The sequence below is a fragment of the Apteryx mantelli genome, chromosome 11 (genome assembly GCF_036417845.1).
Source record: "Apteryx mantelli isolate bAptMan1 chromosome 11, bAptMan1.hap1, whole genome shotgun sequence".
Classification (NCBI taxonomy): Eukaryota; Metazoa; Chordata; class Aves; order Apterygiformes; family Apterygidae; genus Apteryx; species Apteryx mantelli.
Window position 1 is genome coordinate 14,028,337 of NC_089988.1, and position 18,006 is coordinate 14,046,342.

At 52.9% G+C, this 18,006-nt stretch overlaps 1 protein-coding gene across 1 annotated transcript; it reads right to left on the reverse strand.

Moving 5' to 3' along the window:
• Window positions 1-6,229: 6,229 nt before the first annotated feature.
• Window positions 6,230-7,126, reverse strand: LOC136993091 (olfactory receptor 14C36-like; the record flags this gene model as incomplete). The annotated part of the gene is made up of 1 exon (XM_067303104.1): window positions 6,230-7,126. A coding segment is annotated over exon 1 (897 nt), but the record flags the coding sequence as incomplete, so codon positions are not given.
• Window positions 7,127-18,006: the final 10,880 nt, after the last annotated feature.

An 18,006-nucleotide genomic window follows, 5' to 3' on the forward strand; every position in this document is an offset into this window, starting at 1 on the left:
TGAAGGCATGAATTTTCCTGTCCCTTGTGCTCCCTCCTCCTGGGAAATGTTCACTGAAATAAACTAAAATTGTCACTGATGGTCCCTGTCTGAACACTGAAGGAAGACTGATTCCAGCATTACAATTTGTCTCATCAGAGGATGGTTATCTGTGAAAGGTGGAAATGTCCCACTCTGGAAGCCCCTATTCCCACCTCTTAACTAGGCAGGACACCTAGATGGGGACAAGAACAGAGCTCCTTTTCCCATTGTTCAGGTATGGATGCAGATATGTCAGTTTAGGCTTCTCAGTCTGGTTTAGAAGGCTCTGGGATGGAGTGGGATTCATATCCATCCCGTGAGCTGTGCAAAAAACACAGAATAGGTGGCATTCCCCTTGCCCAGGCAGAAGTGAGCACAGCACGGATGTCTGAATGCAAGACCTTGGTCCATGCTCCTGTTATAATCAAAGGAGAGGGAGGGTGGGAGTCAGTTGCTCACACACAAACACCTGGTGACATTGGAAGAGACAGAGGTGGTTGAAGGCATGTGCCAGTGTCTGCTTGCTCTGATGGAGCAACTGTGACACCCACATCCTTCCAGAGCATGAGTTGGGGGCCAGGTGGGGAATTGCCTTGGCCACCTGCAATATGAGATGCCCACTGCTACCAGAGCTCCACTCACTAGGAAGCTGAGACACATGCAGATCCTGACACTGCAAAGAGCTGATGTCATCCAGTGCTGGCACTTGATTCAGTGACACAGAAATAGGCCTGCAGGGCCATGTCGGATGCCTGGGGATGTCCAGCCCATCCACAAGTCTCTAGCAGATACACCACAGGACCTCTAGGAAAACCATGGCCCTTTGAAGTGGTTGCTGGGCAAGTGTCCCAGGACAAGTCAGGTTTCCTACCAGTGCCCAAACAAGTGGATCCCACCACTGCCTTTAGGCTAAGTCCATCCCATCTGCATTCAAGCGTGCTTCATAAATGGGAGAGGCACATCATACCAAGGTCTCTGCTCTACTCTCTGCACCCTTAAAACCTTCTAGCTTTCCTCCTCCTGATCCTCTTCTCACTCCCAGGTGATATGAACATGCACTGGGCTAACGATGACCTCAGGGTGGCTGGATCACAGGCTGCCCATGACCAGGGACTTCGTCAGTGGCACCTTGTCCTGCCTGGAGATCGCTTCACCTCTGTCACCGGCCCCAAGGTGCTACAAATCAGCTCAGGCAGCCAACCTCTCTCCTGCCATTTCTACACAGTCCAGCTCTGTTTCTCCCTGCTCTTGGGTACTGCAGGCTTTACTCTCTCAGTGGGAACCTCCTTGCACCATTACATTGCCACCTGCTATCTAGGCCAGCATGGCTCTGCTCTGAGGTGGGGCCACTGCACACAGTGTCTTTGGCTCTTCGTAACATGTTTCACCACGACCAGTCTGCTCTCTGTGCCATAGCTGAGGCTCTGCAACCCAAATACACACAAGTGCATGCAGCCTGGGGCACACAGAGGAGCAGATGAAGACACACAAGCTGTCACAGGTCTGAAACATGGTTGGAATAACTGAGATGTGGTGGGACCACTACCATGACTGGAGGGCTGTGATGGCATGGTACAATCTCTGCAGGCAAGACCGTTAGGGAAGATGAGCAGGGGGGATGCCCTTGGTGTGAAGGGACAGCTCAGATGGATGGAGCTCTTGCATGGGATGGACAAGGGTTTGGGTGAGAGCTTGTGGGGAAGCATCAGAGTAAAGGTGACGTTGTGATGGTGGTTACAGATCCCCCAATGAGGGTTGAGGAGGTGGATGCAGTCTCCTTCAAGCAACCTGAGCAAGTCTGTGGATCACAGGGCCTGGCTCTTATGGGGGGACTTTAATCTTGCTGACATTCATTGGAAGGGCAAACTGCAGGGTGCAAGCAGTCCAGGAGATTTCTGGAGGGTGTCAGCAACAGCTTCCAAGCACAGCTCCCTGATGGGCCAGGAAGGGTGATGCTCACCTGGATCTGGTACTCACCCAAAGAAGCACGGATCAGGGCTATGATAATCTGTGGCAACCTTGTCTGCAGTGACTATGGAATAGTGGAGTCCCAGATCATGAGGGCAGTGAGGAAGGACAATGGTAGTGTACAGACACCGGCCTTCAGAGGAGGAAACTTTGTCCTCTCCAGGGGACTGGTGGGGGATACCAATGGAGGCAGCTATGAGGGGCAATGGAGCTTGGGAAAGCCAGCAGGTCTTTAAGGACAGCAGCCACCAAGCACAAGGATGGTCCATAGAGATACCCATTAGAACTGGGAGACATCTTGGGAGAGCGGCTTGGCTAAACAGGACACTCTAGTCCACCAAAGTAAGCATGGTGAAACCAAAGCTCCCTGAGGGTAGACACTTGCAGGGGATGTCAAGGGCATGAAGAAGAGCTGCTACTACTCTGCTAACACAGAAAGAATAATCAAAGAACACCAGGTCTCACTGATGAATGGGGCAGGGGCTCTAGTAATAGCAGGTGCAGATAGGTCTGAGCAGCTCAGTGCCTTCTTGAATTCAGTCTTCACCAGCAAGGTCTCCTGAGCTGTTGTGCCTCGAGTCAGGGCTCCAGAAGAGAAAAACAGCCAGCAGGGAATGAGGGTTGAGTGAGGGACTGCTTGTAAGTACTCAGCCCATGCAAGTTTCTGGGATGCGATGGGCTGCATCCAAGGACACTGAGAGGGCTGGCCAACGTCATAACAAGGCCAGTCTCTATCACCTGTTGAAAGGTTGTGTAGATCAGGGGAGGTTCCAATGACCAGAAAAAGGAATGTGTTGTGCCCATCTTCAAGAAAGGCCACAAGGACAACCTGGGGAGCTGCAGGCCCTTCAGCCTCACTTTGGTGAGGAGTGTGTCAGGAAATCATTCCTGCACAGCCTGATTGCCTTCTGTGATAAAAGAATTGTGCTTGTGGAGGAGCAGAAAGTACTAGATGTCATTTACCATGATTTTAGCAAGGTGTTGGACACTGTCTCCATGAATATTCTTGAATACAATAAAGCATCATGATAAGATGGGTAGACAACCAGGTGGGTAAAAAGCTGTTTGGATGATGGAGCTCAGAGGGTTTTTTGAACGGGTCATGCTTTACCAGGAAGGTGGAGTATGCAGTGGTCTATACTTGGACCTGTCTTGTCTGACAGGTTCACCAGTGACCTGGAGGATGCAGCTATCATCACGTTTGTAGATGACACCTCATCAGGAGGAAGAGTCATATGTTTAAGGGCTGCCATTCAGAGGGACCTCAGCAGGCGGGAGGAATGGGCTGTGAGGAACTTTGTGAAATTCAACAGGGACAAATGCAGGTCCTGCACCTGGGGTAGACCAACACCCTGCAATAATATGGGCTGGGGAGTCTTTGTGGGCAGGGAGCTGAACATCAGCCTGCAGCTTGCCCTAGCAACAAAGGAGGCCACAGTGTCCTGGGCAGCGTGAAAAGGAGCACAGCCAGGAGATGGAGGGAAGTGATTATCTCCCTCTACTCGCCACTCATTAGAGACCATCCAGAGACTGTGTCCAGTTGGGGCTGCCTGCAGAAGAACACTGTTGATCACATGGAGTGAGCTCAGTGGCAGGCCCCCAAGGTGGTTGGGGGCTGGAGCACTTGCCCTGTGAGGAGAGGCTGAGGGAATGGGTTTATTCAGCACAGAGAAGGGAAGGTTTTGGGGAGGACTCATAGCAGCTTCCCAAGTGAAAGTTGCCACTGATAATGAACAAGGTTTTTACAGGAATTCATGGCAGGAGAATGAGAGGAAAGAGTTCAAAGCTGACACAAGCGCTGTTAAAATTGTATATAAGGAAGAAAAATCGATGAGGATCCTGAAGGATTTGAAGTGGTGTCCAGAGGGACTGTGGACTCTTCCTGGAGGCTTTCAGGATGCAGCTGGACAAAGGCCTGAGGAACTTGGTGTGAATTCAGTGTTGATCCCGAAGTGAGCAGGAGGTTGGGCTAGAGTCCTCCCAAGGTCCCTTCCAGCCTGAATGGTTCTGTGATTCTGTCATCTCTGATGACAGGCACTGCAATTCTTGCAGGCAGCAAGTCCTTTGCTGCACGTGGGTTAGCACCTGACATGGCTTCCCCAGAGCCAGCCCCTCCTAGTGGTGTGAGGTTGCCTCTTGGGCCTGAAAGGTTTCCAGTTCAAGGTTTCATTATGAGTGACTGCTTGTCCAGAATGGGCCCTGCTCATAGCCTACAACTCCTGTACATTACAACATGATACCAAATGAGTATGGCACAAACAAAAAGTCATGGCATGAGGGTGATGGCACTCTAATGTGCCTAAGGTCTTTAGCAAATGCAAAAATATCCTTACCCAGCCGGGGCTGTGCTCCACGTCGTGGTCAGCAAACAGCCATGCTCTGGGATCTGCCAGGGTCTGGTGCAGAAGAGAGGTCATGCAAGGCTGCCCTTTTCTCCTCCATTGGGATAGAGAAACCTGCAGGAGGACGCAGGTGGCCATGGACAACCCCACAGCTGGGGTGAGCAGCCAGCACTGGAAAGGGGTGATGTGAGGGGCTGGTGTGGGACGATGGCCCTGGGGCAGCTTCCCCAGTGTGTCCATGCAACACAGGGAACCACCTGGGCTCTTGTCTCCTGCACCTGCCATGTCCTGGTGCCTTTCCCAGGAGACCTGCATTTGCCCTCCAAGCACACAGCTGTGTGCTCCCACACTTCCGTTCACACGCAGTAGCTGCCTGCTGGCATTTTTCCTCTCCTGGGCCCTTTCCAGCCCAGCCCAGACCCTCCCCAGCTCTCCCCACCTCCCCTGCCCTCTCCCCAGACCACCCAGCAGAGCAGCCCAAGCTGGGGGCAGCCAGCAGCAGTGCCCGCTGCAGGGTGCTACAGAGCTCTGGGCACTCACTCCTCAGCCCCAGACCCTCTGAAGGGCACAGCAGCTTCTGGGGGGCAGAGAGGGCTGTCAGCCTCCCCATCAGCCCCAGGGTTGGGGGCCAGCAATGGCACAAAGAAATGGAAGCCAGTCACACTGTGTCTCTACTCCTCTCGTGACCAGGAGATCCTTAACCCTGGCTGCCTGCAGCCCCTCTGGGCAGCCCCTCTCTCCAGGACAGCACAAGAGTCCTGCCCCGGGGCTCCTCAGGCAGCTCCAGTGACACAGCAGCCTGCCCCGAGCTGACACACTCAGAAACAGGTTTATTTATTCTTCCCCACAAGCATACAGTTGCTCCTTTGCTCTTCTCCAGGGATGTCCCTGCTCCCCAAAGAGCCTTTCCCCAGGTCAGTGTGTCTGTGCTGGCCTTGCTGGCCATTCCTGCAGCCCTCCCCTGTGCTCCCCACAGGACCCCAGGCTGGCAGTGCTGCTCTGCAGGGCGAGCGGGCTGTGGGGCCCTGGGGTGACTCCACCCTGGCTGTGCTGGTCCAGGCAGACCCAGCTGGCCCAGCATCATTGCACCTGACACCCCCCTCCCCAGGGTCTCTGTATGTGGAGGATGCCTGGAGCGATCGCAGGGCATTTCACATTGCTCAGGATGGGGGGGGTCAGAGGTATCATTAGACCCAGCCCACTCCCTCTCCTGAGACTGCAGAGCCCTGATTTGGTGCATTCCTCAGTTTGACCCTTTACATTTGGGTGACTCCACTTGGTTTTGGGAGTCTCCACTCACTGCCTGTCCCAGGCACACGCTGCCCCTGGAGATCCCCCGTGCTCACCTGGTAGCTCCGTGCTCCCTTCCAGAAGGATAGGAGTCCGTCACCAGCCCTCTAATATGTGGGACAGTCCCTGGCAGATACCGCTCACTCCCTCCAGGGCCACTGGGCACCCACCAGTGACAGCTGCATCCAGCGCTCATTCCCTCACACATCACCCTATGAGCACATCCTGCTTAGCCCATGGAAAACCCAGGCACAGCAACAGGGCCTTTTCAGGTGCAATTCCCTGAGTGCATTCTTGGCTCCTGCTTGGAAAGAAGAGCCCAAACTTCAGGCAGTGTACTGAGGAGATCCCCTTTTATTACAGTGGTGCTACTTGGGAGGCCAGCTCTGACACAGTGATCAGCAGATTTACAGAAGGCCTCTGGGTCAGAAGGGCAGGGTTCGTGCCTCTGGAGAGGTGGGATGAATTCAAACATTTCTGCACAGACATGGCTATCACAGACAGAACTCTGAAAGCACAAGAGTTGCCTGAGATAAACTGGAAATCACTTGTGAGGAGAGATGGGCAGCTCATTGCTGCTGAAATAGTAAGAGCTGAAACAGTTTCTTCAATGAGTCCTTGACCTCCTTGTTCCTCATGCTGTAGATGAGAGGGTTCACTGTTGGAGGTACCAAGGTGTACAGAACAGCCAGCACCAGATCCAGAGCTGGGGAGGAGAGGGAGGGGGGCTTCAGGTAGGCAGAAAATGTGGTGCTGATGAGCAGGGAGACCACGGCAAGGTGAGGGAGGCACATGGAAAAGGCTTTGTGCCTGCCCTGCTCAGAGGGGATCCTGAGAACAACAGTAAAGATCTGCACGTAGGACAGCACAATGAAAATGAAACACCCAAAGACTAAACAAAGACTAACCACAATAAGCCCAGCTTCCCTGAGGTAGGAGTCCGAGCAGGAGAGCTTGAGGATCTGGGGAATCTCACAGAAGAACTGGTCCACTATGTTGCCTTGGCAAAGTGGTATTGAAAATGTGTTAGCAGTGTGCATCACAGAATAGAGAAAACTAGCGCCCCAGGCAGCTGCTGTCATTTTGACACAAGCTCTGCTGCCCATGATCGTCCCATAGTGCAGGGGTCTGCAGATGGCAACGTAGCGGTCATACGCCATGACTGTGAGAACAGAATACTCTCCACCTAACAAGAAGAAAAGCAGGAAGACTTGAGCAGCACATCCTGAGTAGGAAATGGCCCTGGTGTCCCACAGGGAATTGGCCATGGATTTGGGGACAGTGGTGGAGATGAAGCCAAGGTCCAGAACAGAGAGGTTGAGGAGGAAGAAGTACATGGGGGTGTGGAGGTGGTGGTCACAGGCTACGGCTGTGATGATGAGGCCGTTGCCCAAGAGGGCAGCCAGGTAGATGCCCAGGAAGAGTGCGAACTGCAAGAGCTGCAGCTCCCATGTGTCTGCAAATGCCAGGAGGAGGAACTCATTGAGGGAGCTGCTGTTGGACATTTTGCTGTCTCCAGGCATGGGGGACTGTGCAAAGACATTGAGAAGTTAGGAGAGACTTTTCAAGCAAAGAAACACCCAAATGTTGCAGGTCTCATACGAACCCCCACATTGCCTCTCTCTTTACTGAGAGGATCTTTGTGCAGCTCCCTTGCTGGAGATCCGCTTTGCACTGGCTGAGTGGGCTGTGAGGAGCAGGGACCTCTGCCCATGGGCTCCACAGGAGTCAGTCCTGCTGTAAAGCAGTGGGCACAGGGCAACGGGGGTGACCTGCTCTCACAGTCACAAGTTCTGTCAGGTGAAATCCACTCATCGTGTAGAAGGGCTTTTCAGCATTGTCACTCCCAATTCTAAAGAATGAGGTTTGAGGAACAGAGTTTCAGGGATTTTTTATTTTCTTTGAGATGGTCTTGTCACCGCTGGGGAGTGTTCCTCAAAGGTAGAAATCCTTGGCATTTCTACTGTGAATCCTGAGAGGAAAGCATCCACCGTCCCTTCTTGCAGAGTGAGGACAGCTAGTCTATGTATTACTCTTTTTCCCAGCTCTCCCTGTGATGGTGTGGCAGGAATCCTGCTATGAAGCATCTCCCCCTCCTTTGCACAGGATAAGCCAGGAGAGTGATCCTTAAAAAGCCTATCAGTTATGGGATGGGAGGGGTTCAGAAGACCCCTCCAGGAACCTCAGTAGCATTGCCCTGCAAACAGAGATTTACTGTGTCAAGGGCTGTGAAGATTTCTCTCACAAGGAGCTCTCCTCTGGCCTCCCACTCCACACTGCCTTGCACTTCTCTCTGCCTTGTCTCCTCTTATGTCAGCAGCAGCAGGCAGTGCCCGGAGCCCTGCTGCTCTTTGCAGAGGAGCTGCTCCTGCACACAGCTGTCTCTGGGCAGTGCTGTGAGGTTACCATGAGCTCCCTCCGTCCCTGGAGCCAGGGCCGCTGGAATGCAGTGGGATTCACCGAAATCCTGTGAACTCCACAAACACACAGCAGGTGGGATTCCCTTTGTCCAAGCTGAAGTGTGCACAACACAGATGTCTGCATGGGAGCTCTTTCTCTAAGCTGCCTTTGTAATCACCTGAGATGGAGGGTGGGAGTCAGTTGCTCACACACAAACACCTAGTGACATTGGAAGAGACAGAGGTTGTCCCAGGCATGTGCCAGTGTCTGCTTGCTCTCATGGAGCAACTTGGAGACCCATATCCTTCTAGAGCATGAGTTGGGGGCCATCTGGAGAATTTCCTTGGCCATCTCAAATGACACTAGATGCCCACTACTGTTAGAGCACCCCTCACTATGATGCTGAGACACATGGAGATGGCTACAGTGCAAAATGCTAATGGAATTCAGTGCAGACACTTGATGTAATGACATAGAAATAGGCTGGCAGGGCCATGTCAGATGCCTGGTTTTTTTAGCACAACCGCATGGATGGGACCCATGGGAAAACCATGCCCCTTTGGAGTGGTTGCTGGGCAGACAACCCAGGTTATCTCAGGCTTTCCTACCTGTGCCCAGACAACTGCATCTAACCACTGCCTTTAGGCCAAGTCTTTCCCATCTGCATTCAAGCATGCTGCATAAATGAGAGGCACATCACACCAAGGTCTCCACTCTAGTCTCTGCACTCTCAAACTCTTCTAGCTCTTCTCTGACTGAACCTCTTCTCACCCCCCAAGAGGATATGAACCAGGACTGGGCTAATGATGACCTCAGGGTGCCAAATCACAGGCTGCCCAGTGCCAGGGACTTCTTCAGGGGCACCTTGTCCTGCCTGCAGATCGCTTCACCTCTGTCACTGGCCCCAAGGTGCTACAAATCAGCTCAGGCAGCCAAACCCTCTCCTGCCAGGACTGCATGGCCTAGCTCTGTTTCTCCCTGGCCTTGGGCACTTCAGGCTTTGCTCTCTTAGTGGGAATCTCCTTTCACTACCATATTGCCACCTGCTATGTAGGCCACCATGGCTCTGCTCTGAATTGGGGCCATTGCACACACACTGTCTTTGGCTCTTGGTAACAGGTTTCACCACAACCAGTCTGCTCTCTGTGCCACAGTTTATGCTCTGCAGCCGAAATATATGCAAATGCATGCAGCCTGGAGTAGAGACAGGAGCAGATGGAGATGTACAAGCCTTTGCAGATGTGAAACATCATTGGAATGACTGAGATGTGGTGGGTTCACTCACAGAACTGGAGGGCTGTGCTTGTAGGGTACAATGTCTTCAGGAGAGACTGTAAGAGAAGATGAGGAGGGAGGATGCCTTTTGTGTGAAGGGGCAGCTCAGATGTGTGGAGCTCTTCCATGGGAGAGGCAAGGGTTTGGGTGAGTGCTTGTGGGGGAGCATCACAGTAGGGGTGACATCATGGTGGGAGCTACAGACCACCTAGTGAGGGTAGGGAGATGGATGCAGTCTCCTTTAAGCAACGTGAGGAAGTCTGTGGATCACAGGGCCTGGTTCTTGTCACAGGGACTTTAATCCCTCTGGCATGAACTGGAAGGGCAAACAGCAGAGTGCAAGCAGGCCAGGAGGTTTCTGGAGGGCATCAAGGACAACTTCTTTGCACAGCTGCCAGATGGGCTGATAAGGGTGAAGCTTTCTTGTATCTGGAAATTTCAAAGAAGGAGGAACTGATCAGGGATGGGATAGCAGGAGAAAAGCAATAGTTGCATTCATCTTCCAAAAAGGCCACAAGGGCAACCTGGGGAGCTGCAGGCCATTCAGCCTCCCTTTGGTGAGGAATGAGTCATGGAGCGAACCCTCTCAGATCGCAGTTCTGGACACATGAAGGAGAAACAGGTGCCTGGGAACAGTTAGCATGCATTTACCCAGGGTAAATTCTGCCTAACCAACCTGATTGACTTCTATGATTAAAAAAAAAATCTATTTGTGGATGCAGAAGAGTAAATGTGTTTTTCCTGGACTTTAGCAAGGTGTTTGACACTGTCTCCCACAATATTCTTGCATGCAAGTTAGAAGGTTTCAGTCTAGAAGAGCAAACAAGCAGATGGGTAAAAAGCTGCTTGGATGACCAGAGGCTCAGAGGGCAGTGGAGAATGGGTAGTACTCTTCCTGGAGGCCAGGGAGAAGTGGAGCACCACAGGGTCTCTCCAGGAACTTGTCCTGTTTATCATCTGTATTAGTTACACTCAGGATGCAAGACTCATCATGCCTGTAGATGACCCCTAACTGGAGGCAGGGGTATGGGGGGGCAGTCCTATGCTTGAGGGCTGCCATTCAGAGGGACCTAGACAGGCAGGAGGAATGGGCTGTCAGGAACCTCATGGAATTCAACAAGGACAAATGACAGGGCTTGCACCTGCGATAAAGCAAAATCCTGTAGTGTTACATGCTGCGGCCTGAGGACCTGGGGAGTGGCTCTGTGGAAAAGGACGTGAGGGTGCTGGGGGACAGGAGGCAAAACATGAGGCAGCAGCATTCCCTGGCAGCAAAGAAGGCCAGAAGCATCGTGGGTTGTATGAGCAGGAGCACAGGCAGGAGGTCAAGGGAAATGGTGATCGTCTTCTAGTCAGTATTCATTAAACACCATCTAGAACCCTGCATCCAGGTTTGGATTCCCAGAACAAGAAAGAGGTTGATAACTGGGAGCAAGTTTGGCCAAGTGCCCTCACAGTAGTAAAGGAGCTGGAGCATTTTTTTGTGGGAGAATGGTTAAGCGAGAGAGGGCATGATCTCTTAGAAGTGAGCAATCCTGCTTTCATGATGAAGGGAGGATCCCACGGCTATGTGAACTGTCCTTGAGCATTCCTAAACCATTACAGAAGGGGAAGGCAAGTAGTGGTAAACAAGTCAAGGAGGGGGCTGACAAGCCCCTCCACAGGAACAGCAACTTTGCACCAATCGTGTATTCGCTTTAGGCGCGTGAACAGACTGTAAATCAATCATACAGCTATTGCTAGTGCGTGCTTATTGCCTGTCTATATATACTCTGTGTAAGCTCTAATAAAGGGAGAACGACCATACTCACATTGAGACTCATCGTTACTCCGGGTCCGTCCCCCCACTCCGACAGGACACCACTTTTCAGCCCCTTCCTCCTAGAGCATTTGGGTTGGGAGGGACCACCAGAGATCTCCAGGAGCATGATCTGCTCTCAGCTGGGCTAACTTGACAGTTAGATCAGGTTGGTAGGTGCTTTCTCCAGGAGGGTTTTTATAAGATTTCCTGTCCCCTGCCCCAGTGCTACTCAACTACCATGGATGTTTCTTTATTTTTCCTTCAACTCCTTTGAAATTTCCCTTACTGCATCTTCTCCTTGTTGTCTCTTGACCTTTCCTGCCCTTAGCTCCCAGCCAGACCAGCCCACCAACTTTGACTGAGGACAATCACAGCCTCACTTCCAAGTGCAGCCTTGCTGGGATCTCCTGAGACCGCGCAGGTGGGCTGTGGTGGCCAGCTCCAAGCAGAGCTATGTGCTGCAGATCCCTGTGTGGTCTCAGACGAGAATGTATGGATACATGACATGACCCAGGCAGAGCCTGTGGGCCGATGCCAGGGCAGAGACGGGATCTACAGGCGTCAGAAGTGAAGACCTCCAGCAGCTCCTCTCCACACCTGGGCAGGGAGTGATGCACCTAGCGGTGCTCCTGAGAGACTGACACAGGACGGGGGGCACCGTGAGCTGCACTGCTGGGCACTGACCATCTGTGCTGGGTCTGGGAGTCCTGGCAGGTGGTGCTGGTGCCTGCAGCCCTAGAGAAAACCCTGATCCAGCTAGCAGCAGTGAGTCCCCTTCATGACTGTCAGGAGTTTCTGGAGTGTCGTGGCTCCCATCTGCACCTCAGCCCTCCACTGTCTCAGCCCTGCTAACCTCCATTTGGCCCCACAGCCCCACTGTGCAGGCCCCGCACAGGACAGGGTGCAGTCTGGGGTGGGGAAACATCCCCCCAGCATGGTCCCAATGACAGCCCTTGCTGCCCCGTCCCCCTCGGCCCTTCTGCCTGGCAGCCTCCCACCAGTCCACAGACCCTGCCCAGCCCTGATCCTGTCCCCCCAGGGTTATCAGAATGCCTGCTTCAGTGTCTGCTGGGATCTGAGCCAAAAGGGAGAGGCCAGGCAGGGCTGGGCATTCCCCCCATACAGCTGCTGAGCCCAGCAGGCAGATGGAGCTGGTCACACTCAGAGATGACCCCTCTCCAGGACCGTGGGGAATGGCCAGTGATGGAAATGGCTGGTATGAGGGTCTGGGTATGTGAGGAGTTTCCTGGGACAGCTTCTCCTCTCTGTTCATGCAGCAACAAGCTGGGCTGCATCTTTGCACTGAGGCACCCTGCTTGAGGGCCCCCATGGGAGGATGATGGTCTACAGGCCCAGTAGATGGCCCCAGGACCTCTTCTGCATGCTCCCTGCCAGCCCTGCAGAGGACCCAGCAGAGGGCTCATCCTCCCAGGGCTCACAGCTGGACATCCAGTCCTCCAGTTGGGCATGGAGCCTTGTCTGGGGGTGACTTTTGGGGTGAGGACCACCGTGCAGGGTGGGGGAGATTATCTGAAAAATGTGCTGGGGACACAGCGTAAGGGACAGCAGCACACTGATATGGCTCCCAGGTCCTGCTTCCTTCAACACAAGCTGCCACAAGAGGTCCCAGCCTTCCTTTTGGTGCCGCCCTTCAGGAGGGACAATGGCACTAGGAGCTGGGAGAGTGGGGAGCATTAATCCTTCTTCAACCACTTCCCAGGCCATGTCAAGAGCTAGGACAGCAAGGACTTCTGGTTCTGCACTGTGAGCGCTCTTTAGTGTACTACACTCTGAACATTGTCTTGGATTAAATGTCAACATTTTTTCTCTCCAAGAGACTTTCAAGCCCAGTTCCACTTCCTTCTCATCTTTCCCAATCCCTCCTCTGATCTCGCTGGCCATTTCTGCACTTCCTTCCCTGCTCTCCCCACTGGGCACCAAGCTGACAGTGCTGCTCTGCAGAGTGAGCAGGCTGTGGGGCCTCACGGCCACAGGGTGACTCTGCACTGGCCGTGCTGGTCAGGGTGAGAGGCAGATCCAAACAAATGAGGATCACAGCCTCTAATCCCTCCAGGGGTCTGCAGATGTGGCAGGTGCTTGGAGGGACTATAGAGCCGTTCCAAAGGTATTAGTTGTGTCCAGGTGAGCCTCTATATCCTGCCCCTGGTATTTCACAGAGGGTGACAGGAATCACTCTCCAGTGTCCCTTCCCCATGCCAGCTAGGTGCCCACTGCCTCTTGGGATTGCAGAGTCCTCCTTTGTCCACGGATACCTGGGTTTAGTGCTTTACCTTTAAGTGACTCCACCTTGGAGGATTTCTCACCCTATGGGGCTCTACTAACTGCCCATGCCAGGCACACGCTGTCCCAGGAGATGCCCTGTGCTCTCCTTGCACCTCCAGATTCCCCTCCAGAAGGGTGGACATCTGACACTGAGCCTTAAAATGTGGGACAGCTGTGGGTATGTAAATCTGTGACCATTCATCCCCTCCACTGTCACTGGACACTGATGGGTGAGTTCTAAATCCAACCCTTGGTCTCTAAGAGATCATAACATGATAATGAGCTTTTTGTTCCTAGACCCATGGGCAACGCTGTGCAGTAGGCCCTTCTGGGGTGCAATTCCTTGGGCCTATTCTTGACATCAGCTTTGGAAGAAAAGCCCAGCCTTCAAGCACTGCACCTGGAAGAACCTACTTTACTGCAGAGATACTGTGAGGGAGTCAGCTCTGACCCAGTGCTGGACACAACTTTATATGGGCACCAGGTGAGACAGAGCAGTCTCAGGAAAGGTGGAATGAACACAAGCATTTGTGCAGCAAGATGATAATAAATACCACTAAAAATAGTAACAATAGTAATAATAAAAGGTGAACAAAAAAGAGTCAGTTCTGGTACAGGACACAGTGGGAGTCATTTGTGGAGAACAACGGCAATGCTACCACTGCTGAAAAATGTCCATGAAATCACATTCCTCAGGGCATCTTTCAGCTCCTTGTTCCTCATGCTGTAGATGAGAGGGTTCAGAGTTGGAGGCACCACTGCGTAGAGAACAGCCACCACCAGATCCAGAGCTGGGGAGGAGATGGAGGGGGGCTTCAGACAGGCAAACACTGCAGTGCTGACAAACAGGGAGACAACAGTCAGGTGAGGGAGGCACATGGAAAAGGCTTTGTGTCGTCCCTGGTCAGAGGGGATCCTCAGCACAGCAGTGAAGATGTGCACGTAGGACAGCACAATGAAAATGAAACACCCAAAGACTAAAAACGCAGTAACTACAAGAAGTCCAACTTCCCTGATGCAGGAGTCTGAGCAGGAGAGCTTGAGGATCTGGGGAATCTCACAGAAGAACTGGTCCACTGTGTTGCCTTGGCAGAGTGGTATGGAAAATGTGTTCCCAGTGTGCAGGAGACCATTGAGAAAACCACTGGCCCAGGCAGCTGCTGCCATTTTGACACAAGCCCTGCTGCCCATGATGGTCCCATAGTGCAGGGGTTTGAAAATAGCAATGTAGCGGTCGTAGGCCATGACAGTGAGAAGAGAATACTCAGCTGACATGAAAAAGGCACATAAAAACATCTGGGCAGCACATCCTGAATAGGAAATGGCCCTGGTGTCCCACAGGGAATTGGCCATGGATTTGGGGACAGTGGTGGAGATGGAGCCAAGGTCAAGGAGGGAGAGGTTGAGGAGGAAGAAGTACATGGGGGTGTGGAGGCGGTGGTCGCAGGCTACAGCTGTGATGATGAGGCCGTTGCCCATGAGGGCAGCCAGGTAGATGCCCAGGAAGAGCGAGAAGTGCAAGAGCTGCAGCTCCCGTGTGTCCACAAATGCCAGGAGGAGGAACTCGTTGAAGGAGCTTCTGTTGGACATTTTGCTGTCTCCAGGCATGGGGGACTGTGCAAAGAAGAAAAGACATTGAGAAATTAGGAGAGACTTTTCAAGGAAAAAAAAACAAATGTTGCAGTTCTCTCCTTGAGCTGGAGGTTGATGACTCTCATATGTTGCCCTAGAAAGAAACCAGCCCCTGCTGAGAGCATACGAGTCCAGTTTCAAAGTGCACAGCTCCAAACTTCTCATCCTTTCTCCGGGCACCTCAGGGAGCTCTCCACACTTCCCTTCTAGCCAAGGACACACAGGGCTCTTTTCAGATGCCCACATACAGCTTCCCACCACCATCTCCATACTCTCACCATCTCTGCACCTTCCTCATGGGTCTCTCAGATATCACAGAGGTGCTATGAGACAGCAGTGCCTTTCTAGAGGGCAGGTTGCAGCCTGGCAGGACACCACAGGGAAAAGGTCAAAGGACCATTAGGACTGAGGATGGGCTCTCCATCTCACCCAAGTCCAGAAAGCCCGAGAACAAGGACAGGAGCATCATGGACAGGAGGGGAAACAAGGAGCAACACCATGATCCTGCTTCCAAGGGAGGCAAGGAGAGAGACAGAGAGGCATTCTGGAAAGCCTTCTCCTTACTCAGCTGGGCATGCCACCTCGCAGACAGTGACATCACAGCACAGTCGCTCTCAGCCCCTTTGTCAGGCAGCATGATATGGTCCCATAGCAGGAGAGATGCCCCTCTCCTCTGCCGGAGGTCTCTCTGCAGAGGAGGCTCCTCATGCCCTGGAGTTCCCTCTCAATCCTTGCCCATCTATGCTGCCTTAATCTCTCAGAGTGAAGGTTTAGGAGTCCCACTTCCTTGACAAAACAGAAAACTCATTTCTTCTTTCTTCCTGCCAAAATTAGGAAACTGAAAGTGCAGAGATACCAGAAGGAAAGATCCTTCCCTTTCAAGTAGCCCTCCTCTTGATCTCCTCTTGAAAAGACCCCTTGCACATATCCTGTGCATTGATTTGGAGCTGTGAGCAATCCTGATCCACACAGCACCCTCTCAGGAGGAGAATGAACCTGCCCTGCCAGGGGTCTCTGCTACCACCCAGAGTTTCATCCTGCAGTGCCGGGGAAGCTCCTCGGGCAGGCTGATTGCTGAGCCTCGCAGGACGCAGAGTCTCTGTTCTGGGCACACAGCACTCTGGGTCACAGGAACACTGCTCTGAATTATGGCACTGAGCAGACCTGTGTGCACACCCCAGCCTCACACCCTTGCAGGATCCCTCGGAGAAGGTAGCAGCATGACCTGTCCCTGGGACAGTGTGGCAGGGAATCCCTGCTCTGAAGCAACTCTCCCTCCTCTGCAAAGGAAAAAAAAAAAAAAGGGGGGGGGGAGACATCCTTAAAAAACAGGTGTGAGATGGGATGGGATGGGTTGTTTTTAGAAGAGCCCTCCAGGAACCTCAGTAGAATTGCCCTGCAGCCAGAGACTTACCGCGTCAGGGGCTCTGAAGATTTCTCCCACAAGGAGCTCTCCTCTCTCCTCCCACTCCACACTGCCTTGCACTTCTCTCTGCCTTGTCTCCTCTCATGTCAGCAGCAGCAGGCAGTGCCCGGAGCCCTGCTGCTCTTTGCAGAGGAGCTGCTCCTGCACACAGCTGTCTCTGGGCAGTGCTGCCTGGTTGCCATGAGCTCCCTCCATCCCCGGAGCCTGGCCCCACTCAGGAGCAGAGGCCCAGCTGAGCTCATGAATTTATCTGTCCCTTGTGCTACCTCCTCCTGGGAAATGTTCACTGAGGTAGACTAAAATAATCAGGTATTGTCCTTTTCTAAAGAGACTGACTCCAGCACTGCAATTAATTTCATCAGAGGATGGCTATCTTGGAAAGGTGGAACTGTCCCACTCTGGAAGCCCCTGTTCCCATCTCCCCTTGATGGGGACAAGAAGGGAGCTCATTGACACATGGTTCAGGTGTTGATTCAGATGAGTCGTTTTGGGCTTCTCAGGGTGCTTTAGAAGGCCCTGAGCTGCTGTGGGATTCAGACCTTCTCGTGAGCTCCATAAAAAACACAAAGTGGGTGGGATTCCCCTGTCCCAGGCAGAAGGGAGCACAGCATGGATGTCTGCAGACGGGATCTTGGTCCATGCTCCTGTTATAATCAATGGAGATGGAGGGTGGGAGTCAGTTGCTCACACACAAACACCTGGTGACACTGGAAGAGACAGAGGTGCTCCAAGGCATGTGCCAGTATCTGCTTGCTCTCATGGAGCAACTGTGAGACGCACATCCTTCTAGAGCATGAGGTGGGGTCCAGGAGGGGAATTGCCTTGCCCACCTGCAATGATACTAGATGCCCACTGCTACCAGAGCTACACTCACTGGAAAGCTGAGATACATGCAGATCCCGACATTGCAAACAGTTGATGTCATCCAGTGCAGGCACTTGATTCAGTGACACAGAAATAGGCCTGCAGGGCAATGTCAGATGCCTGGGGTGTCCAGCATAACCACATGTCTCTAGCAGAGACACCACGGGACCTCTAGGAAAACAAGGCCCCTTTGTAGTGGTTGCTGGGCAAGTGCCCCAGGGCAACTCAGGTTTCCTACCAGTGCCCCCACAACTGGATCCCTCCACTGCCTTTAGGCCAAGTCCTTCCAACCTACAGCCAAGTGTGCTTCATAAATAGGAGAGGCACATCCCACCAAGGTCTCCGCTCTAGTCTCTGTACTCTTAAAACCTTCTAGCTTTCCTCGCCTTCAACCTCTTCTCACGCCACCAGGTGATATGAGCAGGGACTGGGCTAACAATGTCCACAGGGTGCCAAATCACAGGCTGCCCATGCTCAGGGACTTCTTCAGTGGCACCTTGTCCTGCCTGGAGATCACTTCAACTCTGTCACAGGCACAACAGTGCCGCACAGTCGGCTCGGGCAGCCAACCCCTCTCCTGGCATTCTTGCTCAGCCCAGCTCTGTTTCTCGCTGGCCTTGGGCACTGCAGGCTCTGCTCTCTTAGGGGGAACCTCCTTGCACCATTACATTGCCACAAGCTATCTAGGCCAGCATGTCTCTGCT